This window comes from Bombina bombina, chromosome 2 (assembly GCF_027579735.1).
Source record: "Bombina bombina isolate aBomBom1 chromosome 2, aBomBom1.pri, whole genome shotgun sequence".
NCBI lineage: Eukaryota > Metazoa > Chordata > Amphibia > Anura > Bombinatoridae > Bombina > Bombina bombina.
This window is the reverse complement of record NC_069500.1, coordinates 320,815,970-320,838,214: the sequence shown is the minus strand read 5'-3', so window position 1 is coordinate 320,838,214 and position 22,245 is coordinate 320,815,970. Positions and strand designations below refer to the sequence as shown.

At 42.1% G+C, this 22,245-nt stretch overlaps 1 protein-coding gene across 2 annotated transcripts in view; it reads right to left on the bottom strand.

Moving 5' to 3' along the window:
* Positions 1-22,245, bottom strand: part of CCDC117 (coiled-coil domain containing 117) — an 80,817-nt gene that overhangs the window by 46,544 nt on the left and 12,028 nt on the right. For both annotated transcript variants that reach the window (XM_053701667.1, XM_053701668.1), the window contains exons 2-3: positions 460-788; positions 34-84 (exon numbers count right to left, since the gene is read on the bottom strand). In XM_053701667.1, the coding sequence (XP_053557642.1) occupies positions 34-84; positions 460-776 (368 nt within the window). In that variant the 5' untranslated portion in view covers positions 777-788. The remainder of the gene's footprint in view (positions 1-33; positions 85-459; positions 789-22,245) is intronic.

The following is a 22,245-nucleotide window of genomic DNA, read 5'->3' as shown; positions in this document are numbered from 1 at the left end:
TAACAGATCAACGTTAGTATTAAAACATCTTACTCTGTATCTTGGTCTTCCAGTCTGTGTTTCCTCCTAAATGAAACAGGAAGCCTAAGAAAAAAACAAAAACAAACATTCAGTTAATTCCCAAACAGACAGAATACAAAAACAGATACAAATGTGAAAAAGTACACTAAGACTGGCGTTGAGATCTTGTTATTGTGCGTAAAAGTACTTGCACCCCTTTAAGAGCCAGCAAAGGGAGGCCTCTTGTTGTTTGAAAAGTATGGATCATAAAACAGGACTTCATATGGCATGCATTAAAGTAACGTGTACTGTGCATTGAGGGTTTCTCAGTTTTTAGTTTGTTATATAAAGCAGCACATTGTCTGAATAGTGCTAGCAATAATACATTCACAATAATGGAAAATAAATAAGTCTAGAAATACTGAAAGTACTCAATTTGAATATTAAAAAGTCACTTACTCTGCAGATTTTTCCAGAGAAAATAACTCTGCATCTTGCGGGTTCTGAAGAGGCCAAACAAACTGGTTCTCGCTTGCTACAGTTGTGCTGGTACTAGGGATGTAGTTGCTGTGAACACTGAAGCGTGCATCACCGATGTTTAGTCCATCGGTCATGGAAGGGTTGTTCACTTGATTCAATCCACTGACTGCAGCAGTAAAAAAAGGGGAGTTGCCACCCCCAGACTGTCCATTTCTCTGAATGAAATGATCTGAAGACTGATTATAATCCATCCCACAGAGGTGATTTACATAAAACACCCTGTCAACTATGGCCATCACTGCTTTCTCCTGCAAAACAAAAATGGTTTGATGAATGCTTTGTTAGCAACTTAAGTCTATAGTAAACAGATGACAACCATGATTATGTTTATTGTTTATGGAATTATAATCAAGTAGCAGTTATGTAGTCTTACACTTTTTTCTTTGGTAAATGTAGTTTGGTGCTTTATTATTAGTCACTCACAATAAAAATAAATAAAAAGTATAGTAAATACTTTGAGATATTGTATATAACTATATTGAGTGGTGTGTAATAAAACAACTTTGTAATATACTTTCATTATTTGCCCTTTTTTTATATGTAAGTTAGCTCTGAAAATTGATGATTTTCAAATTCTCAGAATTTAAAATGCAACCTGCCGACTTCAAGGTTAACACTTTATACCGACAATATGACCAAGCACAGATTGGCTTCCCCAAATAAGGGAAATTGTTGGTGGAATTTGGCTGTTGAAAAAATAATTGAAGTAAAAGTAATCTCCAATGTATTCTAGGCCTAATGTTTTAACCCAGTAGATTAGCCGTGACAGTAGATCCTAGGCCGAGTGCTCGGTTGTGACTTTCTGTATTCCCCAGCCAGCAGTAAAAATGACTCAACTTAAAAAGTGACATCATACACTAGATCTTTCTTTGCATAAATTTTTAGTAGATGATCCATTTATATAGCCTATAACAGCTTTTTTTTTTTTTTTAAAGTATATAGGTTTTGCTTATTTTTTAATATTGCACAGATTTTTAGACTCTTAACCAAGCCCCAAAGTTTTAGAACAACACTGATTTATACCTACTCCAGCTTGCTCCTGTTTGTGTAAAGCAGCGTTTCCCAACTCCAGTTCTAAGGATCCTTAAAAGGCCACATATTTATTATATACTAACTAGAGCACAGGTGAACTGATCAGCTGATGGGTGAGCTGATTGTTTCACCTGGCTCTATCTAAGATATAATGAATATGTGGCTGGGTTAGGAAACACTGGTAGTCTTTTCATATGCAGGAGGGGCTCTTTTTTGCTATAGAACCACTTTCAGTGTGTGTTCCAGCTAACATTTTCAACAGAGCTAAACTGGGAGCTTCTAAGTAAGTTTTTAAACAGTTTTACAGGATTTTTAGATAACTATCTGTGCATCTTATTCTTTATGGTAGTGTCTATTACCCCAGTTGCAGAACTTTTTTCAAACTTTCTGCAATTAGATTTATTCTGCACGTCATTTTGAAATTAAATTTAGTTATAAAATTAAGCGATTACACTAAAGCACAAATGCAATGTGTTAAAGGATCATAAAACCCATTTTTTTCCTTTTATGATTTAGAAAGAGCATGTAATTTTAAACAACTTTCTAATTTACTTATATTATCTAATTTGCTTCATTCTCTTGATATCCTATGGCTAAAAGCATATCTAGATAGGCTCAGTAGCAGCTGATTGGTGGCTGCACACAGATGCCTCGTGTGATTGGCTCACCCATGTGCATTGTTATTTCTTCAACAAAGGATACCTAAAGCATGAAGCAAATTAGATAATAGAAGAAAATTGGAATATTGCTTAAAATTGTATTCTCTACCTGAACTCTACCTGAATCATGAAAGAAAATGTTTGGGTTTAGTGTCCCTTTAATTAACTGGAGAATGAAGTTGCATAATATAAAAAAGCAGTTGGAAATGGTATTGCAAATCAGTCACAGAGGGAAAAAAAGAAAAGAAATTAAGCTTATAAAAATGTCTCTTTCATAAATTAGTTTCCTTTGCTCTTGGTCTAACACATAATTATAAGGTTAAAAAAAAATACCTACGAGCCAGACAAATTAATGTACTGCTGCTTTTCAGCGCTGCTCTGTATTCGACAGTTCTCTTTAAACCAGCGCTTTGTTCTGGCTGCACTATGTTAAGGAAAAACATACACGGTGCAGCCAGAGCACAGCAATTTTTGAAGAGAACAGTCTGATGCGGAGCAGCGCTGCAAAGGGAAAGCGGTAACAGTTCCTGCATGTGTCCTGTTCTTTCTTCAGACGTGCGGCATTTTCTACAAAATGAATCTCAGATCGCAGCATGTTCTGCTTTGAGGTCTATTACATGCAATTAAATGAAAATTAGTGTATACTGGCCCTTTAAAAAGGGATATGAAGCCCACCATTTTTCATGATTCAGTTAGAGAATGCGATTTTACACAATTTTATATTATCAATTTTTCTTCGCTATCTTGGTATCTTGAAAAGCACAAACGTATGCTTAGGAGACGGCCCATTTCTGGAGCACTATATGGCAGCAATTTGATAACACTAAATAATAAAATAATAAGTATAGATTTTATATCCCTTTAAATGCACAATATATCTGTACAAAGCAAAATTTACACCACAAGAATGCTGTCAGACAGAAAGCAAGTGGTTTGTATTCATGAATTAAGATTTGGCAAATGCACATCGGATCTCACAGACAAACCTCAACAATAGAATGGAGCAGCAGTACAAATAAATGTGTCACAACTCCAAGCACAGCCGAGATATCGGATGTGAAAACATAATTGCTAGATTACTATTTTACATTAAAAAAAATATATAACTGTATAGAAGGTATTTTTATAATGTGTTAACAGATACTGCAGCACTGTACAATAAAGATAAGGAGAAGGCAGACTAGACAGAAGAATTACAGTGCCCTGCTCCCTACAGAGCTTACAATCTTTGTAGTTTTTTCAGCTCTGGTGAAAACATACCATTTTAACGCCTTCAAAATGCCCCTGGCAGACTGGGAGGGCTGCCAAGGCACGCTGGCTGAAAACCAAATAAGTGTAGGGTGGTAACATAATAACCTATAAGGGAATTGCAGGAGAGTAATGTATGGCGAGAAGAAATAGAAAAATGTATGTAATGGGGAAATTATTCTGGAAGTGGTCTGCAAAGTTTTGGTGTAATGTTTTGCAAAGGAAGAAAGGAAGGTGCTCTGTGGCACATGAAAGAGAAAAAATATATATATAATACAAAAATAAGACTAACAATTTAGAGCATTTGATTTTTCGAGCATGCAGTTTTAACTAGCAACCCTGTAATGCTATGCGTTACACACACAGGTAAAATTACCTCTTTAGAACCACAGAGAACTACTGGACCCAAAGTGCCGCGGACCCAATAAGTAGCGCTATTCATAGTATTACAGGGCCACTAATTTTAATATATGTTCTAATGAAATGGAGTATGTAATTTTTCAACTTAAAAAAAAATAATTGTTTTTAAATACAAATCAAGAAATTTTTATACACTGAAGTATAGTTTAAAAGTATAAATTGCCACTTGGGAGCCTTGTCAAAAGGAAATTGCTTATTAGTAGGCTAACCCAAATGGTTGTGTATAGGCATCAAAAACAGAATTTATGCTTACCTGATAAATTACTCTCTTGTGGTGTATCCAGTCCACGGATTCATCCTTTACTTGTGGGATATTCTCATTCCCTACAGGAAGTAGCAAAGAGAGCACACAGCAAAGCTGTCCATATAGCTCCCACTCTAGCTCCACCCCCCAGTCATTCGACCAAAGGTTAGGAAGAAAAAGGAGAAACCATAGGGTGCAGTGGTGACTGTAGTTTAAACAAAAATTTTTTTACCTGACTTAAATGCCAGGGCGGGCCGTGGACTGGATACACCGCAAGAGAAAGTAATTTATCAGGTAAGCATAAATTCTGTTTTCTCTTGCAAGGTGTATCCAGTCCACGGATTCATCCTTTACTTCTGGGATACCAATACCAAAGCTTTAGGACACGGATGAAGGGAGGGAACAAGACAGGTACCTTAAACGGAAGGCACCACTGCTTGCAAAACCTTTCTCCCAAAAATAGCCTCCGAAGAAGCAAAATTATTGAATTTGTAAAATTTGGCAAAAGTATGCAGTGAAGACCAAGTCGCTGCCTTACAAATCTGTTCAACAGAAGCCTCATTTTTGAAAGCCCATGTGGAAGCCACTGCTCTGGTAGAATGAGCAGTAATTCTTTCAGGAGGCTGCTGGCCAGTAGTCTCATAGGCCAAACGGATGATGCTTTTCAGCCAAAAGGAAAGAGAGGTAGCAGTCGCTTTCTGACCTCTCCTCTTACCAGAATAGATAACAAACAAGGAAGATGTTTGTCTGAAATCCTTAGTTGCTTGTAAATAGAACTTTAAAGCACGAACTACATCAAGATTGTGTAACAGACGTTCCTTCTTCGAAGATGGATTAGGACACAGAGAAGGAACCACTATTTCCTGGTTAATATTCTTGTTAGAAACAACTTTAGGAAGAAAACCAGGCTTGGTACGCAAAACTACCTTATCTGCGTGGAACACCAGGTAAGGTGAATCACACTGTAAGGCAGATAATTCTGAAACTCTTCGAGCAGAAGAGATAGCTATCAAAAACAAAACTTTCCAAGATAACAACTTAATATCTATGGAATGTAAAGGTTCAAACGGAACCCCTTGAAGAACTGAAAGAACTAGATTCAAACTCCATGGCGGAGCCACAGGTTTATAGACAGGCTTCATTCTGACTAAAGCCTGAGCAAACGCTTGAACGTCTGGTACCTCTGCCAGATGCTTGTGTAACAGGATAGACAAAGCAGATATTTGTCCTTTTAAGGAACTAGTTGACAATCCTTTCTCTAGTCCTTCTTGGAGAAAGGACAATATCCTGGGAATCCTAATCTTACTCCATGAGTAACCCTTGGATTCACACCAACAAAGATATTTCCGCCATATCTTATGGTAGATTTTCCTGGTGACAGGCTTTCTAGCCTGAATCAGAGTATCTATAACTGACTCAGAGAACCCACGCTTTGATATAATTAAGCGTTCAATCTCCAAGCAGTCAGACGTAGAGAAACTAAATTTGGATGCTTGAACGGACCCTGTATTAGAAGATCCTTCCTCATTGGCAGTGTCCATGGTGGGACAGATGACATGTCCACTAGGTCTGCATACCAAGTCCTGCGTGGCCACGCAGGCGCTATCAGAATCAGTGAAGCCTTCTCCTGCTTGATTCTGGCAACCAGACGCGGGAGGAGAGGAAACAGTGGAAAAACATAAGCCAGATTGAAGGACCAAGGCGCTGCTAGAGCATCTATCAATACCGCCTTGGGATCCCGGGAGAGGAAGTTTGGTGTTCTGACGGGACGCCATCAGATCCAACTCTGGGGTGCCCCATAGCTGAGTCAGCTGGGCAAATACCTCCGGGTGGAGTTCCCACTCCCCCGGGTGAAAAGTCTGACGACTTAGAAAATCCGCCTCCCAGTTGTCTACCCCTGGGATGTTAATTGCTGAGAGATGGCAGGAGTGATCCTCCGCCCACCTGATTTTGGTTACTTCCGTCATCGCTAGGGAACTCTTTGTTCCCCCCTGATGATTGACATAAGCTACAGTCGTGATGTTGTCCGACTGAAATCTGATGAATTTGGCCGCCGCTAGTTGAGGCCATGCCTGAAGAGCGTTGAATATCGCCCTCAGTTCCAGAATGTTTATCGGGAGAAGAGTTTCTTCCCAAGACCATAAGCCCTGAGCTTTCAGGGAGTCCCAGACCGCACCCCAGCCTAACAGACTGGCGTCGGTCGTTACGATGATCCACTCTGGCCTGCGGAAACATATTCCTTGAGACAGGTGATCCTGAGACAACCACCAGAGAAGAGAATCTCTGGTCTCCTGGTCCAACTGAATTTGAGGAGACAAATCTGCATAATCCCCATTCCACTGTTTGAGCATGCATAGTTGCAGTGGTCTGAGGCATATCCGAGCAAAAGGGACTATGTCCATTGCCGCAACCATTAGTCCGATTGTCTCCATGCACCGAGCCACAGATGGCCGAGGAATGGAATAAAGAGCTCGGCAAGTAGTTAAGAGTTTTAGCTTTCTGACCTCAGTCAGAAATATTTTCATTTCTACCGAGTCTATCAGGGTTCCTAGGAATGGAACTCTTGTGAGGGGGGAGAGAGAGAGAGAGAGAGAAAACTCTTTTTGATGTTCACCTTCCACCCGTGAGACCTCAGAAAGGCCAATACAATCTCCATGTGAGACTTGGTTCTTTGGAAAGTTGACGCCTGAATTAAGATGTCGTCTAGGTAAGGCGCCACTGCTATGCCCCGCGGTTTTAGAACCGACAGGAGGGACCCTAGCACCTTTGTGAAAATTCTGGGAGCAGTGGCCAACCCGAAAGGAAGAGCCACAAACTGAAAATGCTTGTCCAGAAAGGCGAACCTGAGAAACTGGTGATGATCTTTGTGGATAGGAATGTGCAGATACGCATCCTTTAGATCCACAGTAGTCATATATTGACCCTCCTGGATCATTGGTAAGATAGTCCGAATGGTCTCCATCTTGAATGATGGGACTCTGAAGAATTTGTTTAGAATTTTGAGATCCAGGATTGGTCTGAAAGTTCCTTCTTTTTTTGGGAACCACAAACAGGTTTGAGTAAAACCCCAGTCCTTGTTCTGCAATTGGAACTGGGTGGATCACTCCCATTGTATGTAGATCTTCTACACAGCGTAAAAACGCCTCTTTCTTTGTCTGATCTGTAGACAGACGAGAAATGTGGAACCTTCCCCTTGGAGGAGAGTCCTTGAATTCTAGAAGGTATCCCTGGGCTACAATCTCTAATGCCCAAGGATCGTGTACATCTCTTGCCCAGGCCTGAGCGAAGAGAGAGAGTCTGCCCCCTACTAGATCCGGTCCCGGATCGGGGGGCTACCCCTTCATGCTGTCTTGGTGGCAAGCTGCAGGCTTTTTGGCCTGTTTACCCTTATTCCAGCCCTGGTAAGGTTTCCAGGTTGCCTTGGGCTGTGAAGCGTTACCCTCTTGCTTTGCAGCCGGAGAGGATGAAGCGGGGCCGTTCCTGAAATTGCGAAAGGAACGAAAATTAGCTTTGTTCTTTGTTTTAAAGGCTTTGTCCTGAGGGAGAGCATGGCCTTTTCCCCTGGTGATATCGGAAATAATCTTTCAATTCAGGCACGAATAGGGTCTTCCCTTTGAAAGGAATGTTCAAAAGCTTGGATTTAGACGACACATCGGCCGACCAGGACTTTAGCCATAGCGCCCTGCGCGCCAAAATGGCGAAACCTGAATTTTTCGCCGCTAACTTAGCTATTTGGAAAGCGGCGTCAGTGATAAAAGAATTAGCTAGCTTTAGAGCCTTAATTCTATCCATAATTTCCTCATATGAGGTCTCCGTCTGGAGCGAGTCTTCCAGCGCCTCAAACCAGAAAGCAGCTGCAGTAGTTACAGGAATAATGCAGGCAATATGTTGGAGAAGAAAACCTTGTTGAACAAAAATTTTCTTAAGTAAACCCTCTAACATCTTATCCATAGGGTCTTTAAAAGCACAACTGTCTTCAATTGGTATGGTTGTGCGTTTAGCTAGCGTAGAAACAGCCCCCTCCACCTTAGGGACCGTCTGCCACGAGTCCCGCATGGGGCCAGATATGGGGAACATTTTCTTAAAAACAGGAGGGGGGACAAAAGGGACACCTGGCCTATCCCACTCCCTAGTAACGATATCCGCAATCCTCTTAGGGACCGGAAACGCATCCATGTAAACAGGGACCTCTAGGTACTTGTCCATTTTACACAATTTCTCTGGGATCACCAAAGGGTCACAGTCATCCAGAGTAGCTAATACCTCTCTAAGTAAAACACGGAGGTGTTCTAGTTTAAATTTAAAAGCCAATGTATCTGAATCTGTCTGGGGAGGAACCCTTCCTGAATCAGAGACTTCTCCCTCAGACATCAAATCCCTCGCTCCCACTTCAGAGCGTTGTGAGGGTATATCGGATACGGCTACCAAAGCGTCAGAATGCTCATAATCTGTTCTTAAAACGGAGCTATCACGCTTTGCAGGTAACACGGGCAGTTTAGATAAGAAGGCTGTAAGAGAATTATCCATGACTGCCGCCAAGTCTTGTAATGTAAAAGGGTTAGACGCACTAGAGGTACTAGGCGTCGCTTGCGCGGGCGTAACTGGTTGTGACACTTGGGGAGAGGCAGACGGGCTACCCTCGTTACCTTCAGTCTGAGAATCATCTTGGGCCACATTCTTAAGTGCAACAATATGATCTTTAAAGTGTATAGACATATCAGTACAAGTGGGACACATTCTGAGAGGGGGTTCCACCATGGTTTCTAAACACATTGAACAAGGATTTTCCTTAGTGTCAGACATGTTTAACAGACTAGTAGAGTACACAAACAGGCTTGGAATCACTTTAATCAAATAAAAAACGTTACTGTGCCTTTAAGAGATAAAAAAAGCACACAATTTTACAAAACGGTGAAAAATGCAGCAATCTTTCTGAAATTTTCACAGTATGTAGCTAAAGCCTTAATAAGATTGCACTCCAAGTTTCAAAACGATTAACCCCTTAATGCCCAAACCGGAGCAGCCTAAAGCCAACACCTGGTTAAATCACTACAGCACCTTGCCACTGCCTTGCTGTGGCCCTACCTTCCCTTAGGGATCAGATTTGGGGGAATATATCTTCTTTTAGGCCCTCAAACATCAGCAGGACCCTCCATGTGAAACAGCATGAACTTATCTGCAATTCTAAGTGCGCATATGAGGCAATTAGGCCCCTCCCACTCTAGCCCGGAGCTGTGAGGCCTAGTAAATCACTCCTAAGTGACTAAAAAACAGCCATGTGGTAATAACATCAGAAAAAAACCAAAAGGGCTTTCAGTGTCTTGCAAAACTATTTTTCCTTAGCCAAACAATCGATTGCCCTGAATAAGTGTCAACTAGTATATTAGCCCTATTATGTAAGCATTCAATTCCTTACCAAGTCTGTGAACATAGCTTACCCTCCCCTCATGGGGATATTGTCAGTCTCTTCTAGCATTATCTCAGTCTTGTCTAGAAATAAATGACTGAACATACCTTATTGCAGATCACCCTGCAAACTGTTCCCCCCAACTGAAGTTTTCTGGTACTCCTCAGTCCTGTGTGGGAACAGCAGTGGATTTTAGTTACAACATGCTAAAATCATTTTCCTCTCAGCAGAAATCTTCATCACTTTTCTGCTAGAGAGTAAATAGTACAAACCGGTACCATTTAAAATAAACTTTTGATTGAAGAAAATAAAACTACAATTCTAACACCACATTCACTTTACACTCCCGAGAGAGACCCTAGTGCTTAGAGCCAGCAAAGAGAATGACTGGGGAGGTGGAGCTAGAGGGGGAGCTATATGGACAGGTTTGCTGTGTGCTCTCTTTGCTACTTCCTGTAGGGAATGAGAATATCCCACAAGTAAAGGATGAATCCGTGGACTGGATACACCTTGCAAGAGAAATATTACATTTTAAACAACAAAACATCCCTAAAGTGGGATGAAAAAAAAACAGAATTTATGTTTACCTGATAAATTACTTTCTCCAACGGTGTGTCCGGTCCACGGCGTCATCCTTACTTGTGGGATATTCTCCTCCCCAACAGGAAATGGCAAAGAGCCCAGCAAAGCTGGTCACATGATCCCTCCTAGGCTCCGCCTTCCCCAGTCATTCGACCGACGTAAAGGAGGAATATTTGCATAGGAGAAATCATATGATACCGTGGTGACTGTAGTTAAAGAAAATAAATCATCAGACCTGATTAAAAAACCAGGGCGGGCCGTGGACCGGACACACCGTTGGAGAAAGTAATTTATCAGGTAAACATAAATTCTGTTTTCTCCAACATAGGTGTGTCCGGTCCACGGCGTCATCCTTACTTGTGGGAACCAATACCAAAGCTTTAGGACACGGATGATGGGAGGGAGCAAATCAGGTCACCTAGATGGAAGGCACCACGGCTTGCAAAACCTTTCTCCCAAAAATAGCCTCAGAAGAAGCAAAAGTATTAAATTTGTAAAATTTGGTAAAAGTGTGCAGTGAAGACCAAGTCGCTGCCTTACACATCTGATCAACAGAAGCCTCGTTCTTGAAGGCCCATGTGGAAGCCACAGCCCTAGTGGAGTGAGCTGTGATTCTTTCAGGAGGCTGCCGTCCGGCAGTCTCATAAGCCAATCTGATGATGCTTTTAAGCCAAAAAGAGAGAGGTAGAAGTTGCTTTTTGACCTCTCCTTTTACCAGAATAAACAACAAACAAGGAAGATGTTTGTCTGAAATCCTTTGTAGCCTCTAAATAGAATTTTAGAGCACGAACTACATCCAAATTGTGCAACAAACGTTCCTTCTTTGAAACTGGATTCGGACACAAAGAAGGCACGACTATCTCCTGGTTAATGTTTTTGTTAGAAACAACTTTCAGAAGAAAACCAGGTTTAGTACGTAAAACCACCTTATCTGCATGGAACACCAGATAAGGAGGAGAACACTGCAGAGCAGATAACTCTGAAACTCTTCTAGCAGAAGAAATTGCAACCAAAAACAAAACTTTCCAAGATAATAACTTGATATCAACGGAATGTAGGGGTTCAAACGGAACCCCCTGAAGAACTGAAAGAACTAAATTGAGACTCCAAGGAGGAGTCAAAGGTTTGTAAACAGGCTTGATTCTAACCAGAGCCTGAACAAAAGCTTGAACATCTGGCACAGCCGCCAGCTTTTTGTGAAGTAAAACAGATAAGGCAGAAATCTGTCCCTTCAAAGAACTTGCAGATAATCCTTTCTCCAAACCTTCTTGAAGAAAGGATAGAATCTTAGGAATTTTTATCTTGTTCCATGGGAATCCTTTAGATTCACACCAACAGATATATTTTTTCCATATTTTATGGTAGATTTTTCTAGTTACAGGCTTTCTGGCCTGAACAAGAGTATCAATGACAGAATCTGAGAACCCTCGCTTTGATAAAATCAAGCGTTCAATCTCCAAGCAGTCAGTTGGAGTGAGGCCAGATTCGGATGTTCGAACGGACCTTGAACAAGAAGGTCCTGTCTCAAAGGTAGCTTCCATGGTGGAGCCGATGACATATTCACCAGGTCTGCATACCAAGTCCTGCGTGGCCACGCAGGAGCTATCAAGATCACCGATGCCCTCTCCTGATTGATCCTGGCTACCAGCCTGGGGATGAGAGGAAACGGTGGGAATACATAAGCTAGATTGAAGGTCCAAGGTGCTACTAGTTCATCTACTAGAGTCGCCTTGGGATCCCTGGATCTGGACCCGTAGCAAGGAACCTTGAAGTTCTGACGAGAGGCCATCAGATCCATGTCTGGAATGCCCCACAATTGAGTTATTTGGGCAAAGATTTCCGGATGGAGTTCCCACTCCCCCGGATGAAACGTCTGACGGCTCAGAAAATCCGCTTCCCAATTTTCCACTCCTGGGATGTGGATTGCAGACAAGTGGCAGGAGTGAGTCTCCGCCCATTGAATGATTTTGGTCACTTCTTCCATCGCCAGGGAACTCCTTGTTCCCCCCTGATGGTTGATATACGCAACAGTCGTCATGTTGTCTGATTGAAACCGTATGAATTTGGCCTTTGCTAGCTGAGGCCAAGCCTTGAGAGCATTGAATATCGCTCTCAGTTCCAGAATATTTATCGGGAGAAGAGATTCTTCCCGAGACCAAAGACCCTGAGCTTTCAGGGGTTCCCAGACCGCGCCCCAGCCCACCAGACTGGCGTCAGTCGTGACAATGACCCACTCTGGTCTGCGGAAGCTCATCCCCTGTGACAGGTTGTCCAGGGTCAGCCACCAACGGAGTGAATCTCTGGTCCTCTGATCTACTTGTATCGTCGGAGACAAGTCTGTATAATCCCCATTGCACTGACTGAGCATGCACAGTTGTAATGGTCTCAGATGAATTTGCGCAAAAGGAACTATGTCCATTGCCGCGACCATCAAACCTATTACTTCCATGCACTGCGCTATGGAAGGAAGAAGAACAGAATGAAGTACTTGACAAGAGCTTAGAAGTTTTGATTTTCTGGCCTCTGTCAGAAAAATCCTCATTTCTAAGGAGTCTATTATTGTTCCCAAGAAGGGAACTCTTGTTGACGGAGATAGAGAACTTTTTTCTACGTTCACTTTCCACCCGTGAGATCTGAGAAAGGCCAGGACAATGTCCGTATGAGCCTTTGCTTGTGGTAGGGACGACGCTTGAATCAGTATGTCCTCCAAGTAAGGTACTACTGCAATGCCCCTTGGTCTTAGCACCGCTAGAAGGGACCCTAGTACCTTTGTGAAAATTCTTGGAGCAGTGGCTAATCCGAATGGAAGTGCCACAAACTGGTAATGCTTGTCTAGAAAGGCGAACCTTAGGAACCGATGATGTTCCTTGTGGATAGGAATATGTAGATACGCATCCTTTAAATCCACCGTGGTCATGAATTGACCTTCCTGGATGGTAGGAAGAATTGTCCGAATGGTTTCCATTTTGAACGATGGAACCTTGAGAAATTTGTTTAGGATCTTGAGATCTAAGATTGGTCTGAATGTTCCCTCTTTTTTGGGAACTATGAACAGATTGGAGTAGAATCCCATCCCTTGTTCTCCCAATGGAACAGGATGAATCACTCCCATTTTTAACAGGTCTTCTACACAATGTAAGAATGCCTGTCTTTTTATGTGGTCTGAAGACAATTGAGACCTGTGGAACCTCCCCCTTGGGGGTAGCTCCTTGAATTCCAGAAGATAACCTTGGGAGACTATTTCTAGCGCCCAAGGATCCAGAACATCTCTTGCCCAAGCCTGAGCGAAGAGAGAAAGTCTGCCCCCCACCAGATCCGGTCCCGGATCGGGGGCCAACATCTCATGCTGTCTTGGTAGCAGGTTTCTTGGCCTGCTTACCTTTGTTCCAGCCTTGCATTGGCCTCCAGGCTGGCTTGGTTTGAGAAGTATTACCCTCTTGCTTAGAGGATGTAGAACTTGGAGCTGGTCCGTTTCTGCGAAAGGGACGAAAATTTGGTTTATTTTTAGCCTTAAAAGACCTATCCTGAGGAAGGGCATGGCCCTTACCCCCAGTGATATCTGAAATAATCTCTTTCAAGTCAGGGCCAAACAGCGTTTTCCCCTTGAAAGGTATGTTAAGCAATTTGTTCTTGGAAGACGCATCCGCTGACCAAGATTTTAGCCAAAGCGCTCTGCGCGCCACAATAGCAAACCCCGAATTTTTCGCCGCTAATCTAGCCAATTGCAAAGTGGCGTCTAAAGTAAAGGAGCCAATTTAAGAGCATGAATTCTGTCCAAAATCTCCTCATAAGAAGAATCTTTATTGAGCGCCTTTTCTAGTTCATCGAACCAGAAACACGCTGCTGTAGTGACAGGAACAATGCATGAAATTGGTTGTAGAAGGTAACCTTGCTGAACAAACATCTTTTTAAGCAAACCCTCTAATTTTTTATCCATAGGATCTTTGAAAGCACAACTATCTTCTATAGGGATAGTGGTGCGTTTGTTTAGAGTAGAAACCGCCCCCTCGACCTTGGGGACTGTCTGCCATAAGTCCTTTCTGGGGTCGACCATAGGAAACAATTTCTTAAATATAGGGGGAGGGACAAAAGGTATGCCGGGCCTTTCCCATTCTTTGTTTACAATGTCCGCCACCCGCTTGGGTATAGGAAAAGCTTCGGGGGGCCCCGGGACCTCTAGGAACTTGTCCATCTTACATAATTTCTCTGGAATGACCAAATTGTCACAATCATCCAGAGTAGATAACACCTCCTTAAGCAGAGCGCAGAGATGTTCCAATTTAAATTTGAATGTAATCACATCAGGTTCAGCTTGTTGAGAAATTTTCCCTGAATCTGAAATTTCTCCCTCAGACAAAACCTCCCTGGCCCCCTCAGACTGGTGTAGGGGCATGTCAGAACCATTATCGTCAGCGTCCTCATGCTCTTCAGTATTTTCTAAAACAGAGCAGTCGCGCTTCCGCTGATAAGTGGGCATTTTGGCTAAAATGTTTTTGATAGAATTATCCATTACAGCCGTTAATTGTTGCATAGTAAGGAGTATTGGCACACTAGATGTACTAGGGGCCTCCTGTGTGGGCAAGACTGGCGTAGACAAAGGAGGGGATGATGCAGTACCATGCTTACTCCCCTCACTTGAGGAATCATCTTGGGCATCATTTTCTCTAAATTTTTTGTCACATACATCACATCTATTTAAATGAGAAGGAACCTTGGCTTCCTCACATACAGAACATAGTCTGATAGTTCAGACATGTTAAACAGGCATAAACTTGATAACAAAGTACAAAAAACGTTTAAAAATAAAATCGTTACTGTCACTTTAAATTTTAAACTGAACACACTTTATTACTGAATATGTGAAAAAGTATGAAGGAATTGTTCAAAATTCACCAAAATTTCACCACAGTGTCTTAAAGCCTTAAAAGTATTGCACACCAAATTTGAAAACTTTAACTCTTAAAATAACGGAACCGTTTTTATATTTAACCCCTATACAGTCCCTGGTATCTGCTTTGCTGAGACCCAACCAAGCCCAGAGGGGAATACGATACCAAATGACGCCTTCAGTAAGCTTTTTCTATGTATCTGAGCTCCTCACACATGCATCTGCATGCCTTGCTTCCCAAAAACAACTGCGCATTAGTGGCGCGAAAATGAGGCTCTGCCTATGATTAGAGAAGGCCCCCAGAGAAAAAGGTGTCCAATACAGTGCCTGCCGGTTATTCAACATAAAACCCAAGAATAAAATAACTCCTCAAAGCTATAAACTATTAAAAATGCTTATAAATCAATCGTTTTAGCCCAGAAAAAACATAATTTATGCTTACCTGATAAATTCCTTTCTTCTGTAGTGTGATCAGTCCACGGGTCATCATTACTTGTGGGATATTAACTGCTCCCCTACAGGAAGTGCAAGAGGATTCACCCAGCAGAGTTGCTATATAGCTCCTCCCCTCTACGTCACCTCCAGTCATTCGACCAAGGACCAACGAGAAAGGAGAAGCCAAGGGTGTAGTGGTGACTGGAGTATAATTTAAAAAATATTTACCTGCCTTAAAAAACAGGGCGGGCCGTGGACTGATCACACTACAGAAGAAAGGAATTTATCAGGTAAGCATAAATTATGTTTTCTTCTGTTAAGTGTGATCAGTCCACGGGTCATCATTACTTGTGGGATACCAATACCAAAGCAAAAGTACACGGATGACGGGAGGGATAGGCAGGCTCTTTATACAGAAGGAACCACTGCCTGAAGAACCTTTCTCCCAAAAATAGCCTCCGAGGAAGCAAAAGTGTCAAATTTGTAAAATTTGGAAAAAGTATGAAGCGAAGACCAAGTTGCAGCCTTGCAAATCTGTTCAACAGAGGCCTCATTCTTAAAGGCCCAAGTGGAAGCCACAGCTCTAGTGGAATGAGCTGTAATTCTTTCAGGAGGCTGCTGTCCAGCAGTCTCATAAGCTAAACGAATTATGCTACGAAGCCAAAAAGAGAGAGAGGTAGCAGAAGCTTTTTGACCTCTCCTCTGACCAGAGTAAACGACAAACAGGGAAGACGTTTGTCGAAAATCTTTAGTTGCCTGTAAATAAAATTTAAGGGCACGAACTACATCCAGATTGTGCAAAAGACGTTCCTTCCTCGAAGAAGGATTTGGGCACAAGGATGGAACAACAATCACCTGATTGATATTCCTGTTAGTGACTACCTTAGGTAAGAACCCAGGTTTAGTACGCAGAACTACCTTATCCGAGTGAAAAATCAAATAAGGAGAATCACAATGTAAGGCTGATAACTCAGAGACTCTTCGAGCCGAGGAAATAGCCATTAAAAATAGAACTTTGCAAGATAACAACTTTATATCAATGGAATGAAGGGGTTCAAACGGAACACCCTGTAAAACGTTAAGAACAAGGTTTAAACTCCATGGTGGAGCCACAGCTTTAAACACAGGTTTAATCCTGGCCAAAGCCTGACAAAAAGCCTGAACGTCTGGAACTTCTGACAGACGCTTGTGTAACAGAATGGACAGAGCTGAGATCTGTCCCTTTAAGGAACTAGCGGATAACCCCTTTTCTAAACCTTCTTGTAGAAAAGACAATATCCTAGGAATCCTAACCTTACTCCAAGAGTAACCTTTGGATTCGCACCAATATAGGTATTTACGCCATATTTTATGGTAAATCTTTCTGGTAACAGGCTTCCTAGCCTGTATTAAGGTATCAATAACTGACTCAGAAAAACCACGCTTTGATAAGATCAAGCGTTCAATTTCCAAGCAGTCAGCTTCAGAGAAGTTAGATTTTGATGTTTGAAAGGACCCTGAATCAGAAGGTCCTGTTTCAGAGGTAACGACCAAGGTGGACAGAATGACATGTCCACCAGATCTGCATACCAAGTCCTGCGTGGCCATGCAGGCGCTATTAGAATCACTGATGCTTTCTCCTGTTTGATTCTGGCAATCAATCGAGGAAGCATCGGGAAAGGTGGAAACACATAAGCCATCCTGAAGGTCCATGGTGCTGTCAAGGCATCTATCAGGACCGCTCCCGGATCCCTGGATCTGGACCCGTAGCGCGGAAGCTTGGCGTTCTGTCGAGACGCCATGAGATCTATCTCTGGTTTGCCCCAACGTCGAAGTATTTGGGCAAAGACCTCTGGATGAAGTTCCCACTCCCCCGGATGAAAAGTCTGACGACTTAAGAAATCCGCCTCCCAGTTCTCCACTCCCGGGATGTGGATTGCAGACAGGTGGCAAGAGTGAGACTCTGCCCAGCGAATTATCTTCGATACTTCCATCATTGCTAGGGAGCTTCTTGTCCCTCCCTGATGGTTGATATAAGCTACAGTCGTGATGTTGTCCGACTGGAACCTGATGAACCCCCGAGTTGTTAACTGGGGCCCAGCCAGAAGAGCATTGAGGACTGCTCTCAATTCCAGAATGTTTATTGGAAGAAGACTCTCCTCCTGATTCCATAGTCCCTGAGCCTTCAGAGAATTCCAGACAGCGCCCCAACCTAGTAGGCTGGCGTCTGTTGTTACAATTGACCAGTCTGGCCTGCTGAATGGCATTCCCCTGGACAGATGTGGCCGATAAAGCCACCATAGAAGAGAATTTCTGGTCTCTTGATTCAGATTTAGAGTGTTGAATGGAATGAAGGACACGGCATGCATTTTGAAGTTTTGTTAACCTGTCCTCTGTCAGGTAAATCTTCATTTCTACAGAATCTATCAGAGTCCCCAGGAAGGGAACTCTTGTGAGTGGAAAGAGAGAACTTTTCTCTTCGTTCACTTTCCATCCATGCGACCTTAGAAATGCCAGTACTATCTCTGTATGAGATTTGGCAGTTTGAAAGCTTGAAGCTTGTATCAGTATGTCGTCTAAGTACGGAGCTACTGAAATTCCTCGCGGTCTTAGTACCGCCAGAAGAGTGCCCAGAACCTTTGTGAAGATTCTTGGAGCCGTAGCCAGTCCGAATGGAAGAGCTACAAACTGGTAATGCCTGTCTAAAAAGGCAAACCTTAGATACCGGTAATGACTTCTATGAATCGGTATGTGAAGGTAAGCATCCTTTAAATCCACTGTGGTCATGTACTGACCCTCTTGGATCATGGGCAAAATTGTTCGAATAGTTTCCATCTTGAACGATGGAACTCTTAGGAATTTGTTTAGGATCTTTAAATCCAAGATTGGCCTGAAGGTTCCCTCTTTTTTGGGAACTACAAACAGATTTGAGTAAAACCCTTGTCCTTATTCCAACCGCGGAACTGGATGGATCACTCCCATTAATAAAAGATCTTGTACGCAGCGTAGAAACGCTTCCTTCTTTGTTAGGTTTGTTGACAACCTTGACAGATGAAATCTCCCTCTTGGGGGAGAGGATTTGAAGTCCAGAAGGTATCCCTGAGATATGATCTCTAACGCCCAGGGATCCTGAACATCTCTTGCCCAAGCCTGGGCGAAGAGGGAAAGTCTGCCCCCCACTAGATCCGGTCCCGGATCGGGGGCCCTCAATTCATGCTGTCTTAGGGGCAGCAGCAGGTTTTCTGGCCTGTTTGCCCCTGTTCCAGGACTGGTTAGGTTTCCAGCCTTGTCTGTAGCGAGCAACAGCTCCTTCCTGTTTTGGTGCAGAGGAAGTTGATGCTGCTCCTGCTTTGAAATTACGAAAGGAACGAAAATTGGACTGTCTAGCCTTGGCTTTGGCCTTGTCCTGAGGCAGGGCATGACCTTTACCTCCTGTAATGTCAGCAATAATCTCTTTCAAGCCAGGCCCGAATAAGGTCTGCCCTTTGAAAGGAATATTAAGCAATTTAGATTTAGACGTAACATCAGCTGACCAGGATTTCAGCCACAGAGCTCTGCGTGCCTGAATGGCGAATCCTGAATTTTTAGCCGCAAGTTTAGTTAAATGTACTACGGCATCTGAAATAAATGAATTAGCTAACTTAAGGAATTTATGTTTGTGTGTGATGTCATCTAGTGTGGATGATTGAAGTGTCTCTTCCAGAGACTCAAACCAAAATGCTGCTGCAGCCGTGACAGGCGCAATACATGCAAGAGGTTGCAATATAAATCCTTGTTGAACAAACATTTTCTTAAGGTAACCCTCTAATTTTTTATCCATTGGATCTGAAAAAGCACAGCTATCCTCCACTGGGATAGTGGTACGCTTAGCTAAAGTAGAAACTGCTCCCTCCACCTTAGGGACCATTTGCCATAAATCCCGTGTGGCGGCGTCTATTGGAAACATTTTTCTAAATATAGGAGGGGGTGAGAAAGGCACACCGGGTCTATCCCACTCCTTAGTAACAATGTCAGTAAGTCTCTTAGGTATAGGAAAAACGTCAGTACTCGTCGGTACCGCAAAATATTTATCCAACCTGCACATTTTTTCTGGGATTGCAACTGTGTTACAATCATTCAGAGCCGCTAATACCTCCCCTAGTAACACACGGAGGTTCTCAAGCTTAAATTTAAAATTTGAAATGTCTGAGTCCAGTTTATTTGGATCAGAACCGTCACCCACAGAATGAAGCTCTCCGTCTTCACGTTCTGCAAACTGTGACGCAGTATCAGACATGGCCCTTGCATTATCAGCGCACTCTGTTCTCACCCCAGAGTGATCACGTTTACCTCTTAGTTCTGGTAGTTTAGCCAAAACTTCAGTCATAACAGTAGCCATATCTTGTAATGTGATTTGTAATGGCCGCCCAGATGTACTCGGCGCTACAATATCACACACCTCCTGAGCGGGAGATGCAGGTACTGACACGTGAGGCGAGTTAGTCGGCATAACTCTCCCCTCGTTGTTTGGTGAAATATGTTCAATTTGTACAGATTGACTGTTTTTTAAAATAGCATCAATACATTTAGTACATAAATTTCTATTGGGCTCCACTTTGGCATTAACACATATAGCACAGAGATATTCCTCTGAATCAGACATGTTTAACACACTAGCAAATAAACAGCAACTTGGAAATACTTTACAAAGTAATTTACAAATAATATGAAAACGAACTGTGCCTTTAAGAAGCACAGAAAAATATTATAACAGTTAAAATAATTAAGTTATAGCATCAATCTTTGTCAGAATATACAGTTTTAGCAAAGGATTGTTCCCCTCAGCAAATGATAACTAACCCAGGCAGCAGAAAAAAAAAAATACACAAATAAACGTTTTTTTTTTTTTTTTTTTTATCACAGCTCTGCTGTAATGATTACTTCCCTCAAAAAAGGCTTTGGAGATCCCTGAACTCTGTAGAGATGAACCGGATCATGCAGGAAGAAAATGAATCTCTGACTGAGTTTTTTCTGATGCATAGTGAAAGCACCAAAATGGCCCCTCCCCCACACACATAACAGTGAGAGGGATCAGTGAACTGCTCTAATTTAAATCAAAACTATTGCCAAGTGGAAAAATAGTGCCCAAAACATTTTTTCACCCAGTACCTCAGAGAAAAAAACGTTTTTTACATGCCAGCAAAAAAACGTTTTACCTCAATAATTAATTGTCATTTAAAACCTATTGCAAGTCCCTGCAAATTAGGTTAAGTCTATGTATACAGTCTAAAAACCAGAGAAGTATAAAATATACATACATGACAGCCTGATATCAGCTACATCTACTGCATTCAAGGCTGGGTTTACATTATAACGGTATGGCAGGATTTTCTCATCAATTCCATGTCAGAAAATAATAAGCTGCTACATACCTCTTTGCAGATTAATCTGCCTGCTGTCCCCTGATCTGAAGTTTGCCTCTCCTCAGATGGCCGAGAAACAGCAATATGATCTTAACTACTCCGGCTAAAATCATAGAAAAAAACTCAGGTAGATTCTTCTTCAAATTCTACCAGAGAAGGAATAACACACTCCGGTGCTATTATAAAACAACAAACTTTTGATTGAAGATATAAAAACTAAATATATCACCATAGTCCTCTCACACATCCTATCTAGTCGTTGGGTGCAAGAGAATGACTGGAGGTGACGTAGAGGGGAGGAGCTATATAGCAACTCTGCTGGGTGAATCCTCTTGCACTTCCTGTAGGGGAGCAGTTAATATCCCACAAGTAATGATGACCCGTGGACTGATCACACTTAACAGAAGAAATGTCTACTAGTCTTTAAAGCCCTTCATTCTTATTTAATAAAAATGGCTTACCGGATCCCATAGGGAAAATGACAGCTTCCAGCATTACCAAGTCTTGTTAGAAATGTGTCATACCTCAAGCAGCAAAAGTCTGCTCACTGTTTCCCCCAACTGAAGTTAATTCCTCTCAACAGTCCTGTGTGGAAACAGCCATTGATTTTAGTAACGGTTGCTAAAATCATTTTCCTCTTACAAACAGAAATCTTCATCTCTTTTCTGTTTCAGAGTAAATAGTACATACCAGCACTATTTTAAAATAAACTCTTGATTGAAGAATAAAAACTACATTTAAACACCAAAAAACTCTAAGCCATCTCCGTGGAGATGTTGCCTGTACAACGGCAAAGAGAATGACTGGGGAAGGCGGAGCCTAGGAGGGATCATGTGACCAGCTTTGCTGGGCTCTTTGCCATTTCCTGTTGGGGAGGAGAATATCCCACAAGTAAGGATGACGCCGTGGACCGGACACACCTATGTTGGAGAAAGAGATGCCTCTAAACACAAAGGATACAAGTATAGAATGACGATTAGAATTAAAATATAACTTAATGTAAACATATAAAAAGGCAGCCACATACAGATAGATACCTAGTTAACTGCCCGCACACACAAATATTAAAAACACTTAATTCTGGTAAGATTCTATATGCTAGAATCCAAGTACATGTATTGTCATTTAAAGTATGTGGGAGAGTGTTTGGTATATACTCGGTTGAGTAACAATAATTTCTAGACTGCAGTCATCACAGCTCTACAGGCTGATATTTAACAATCAGATATTACAATTTAATTGTTGTTAAAAATGCTTTCCGTCTTCAAGATTAATTTGATATTGCAGGTGATCAGTTCTCTGGGCTCTCCAAGGAGGGAAGTTATTCAACCGAGTATACACCAAGCACTGTCCCACATACATTAAAAGACAATACATGTACTTGGATTCTAGCATATAGAATCTTACCA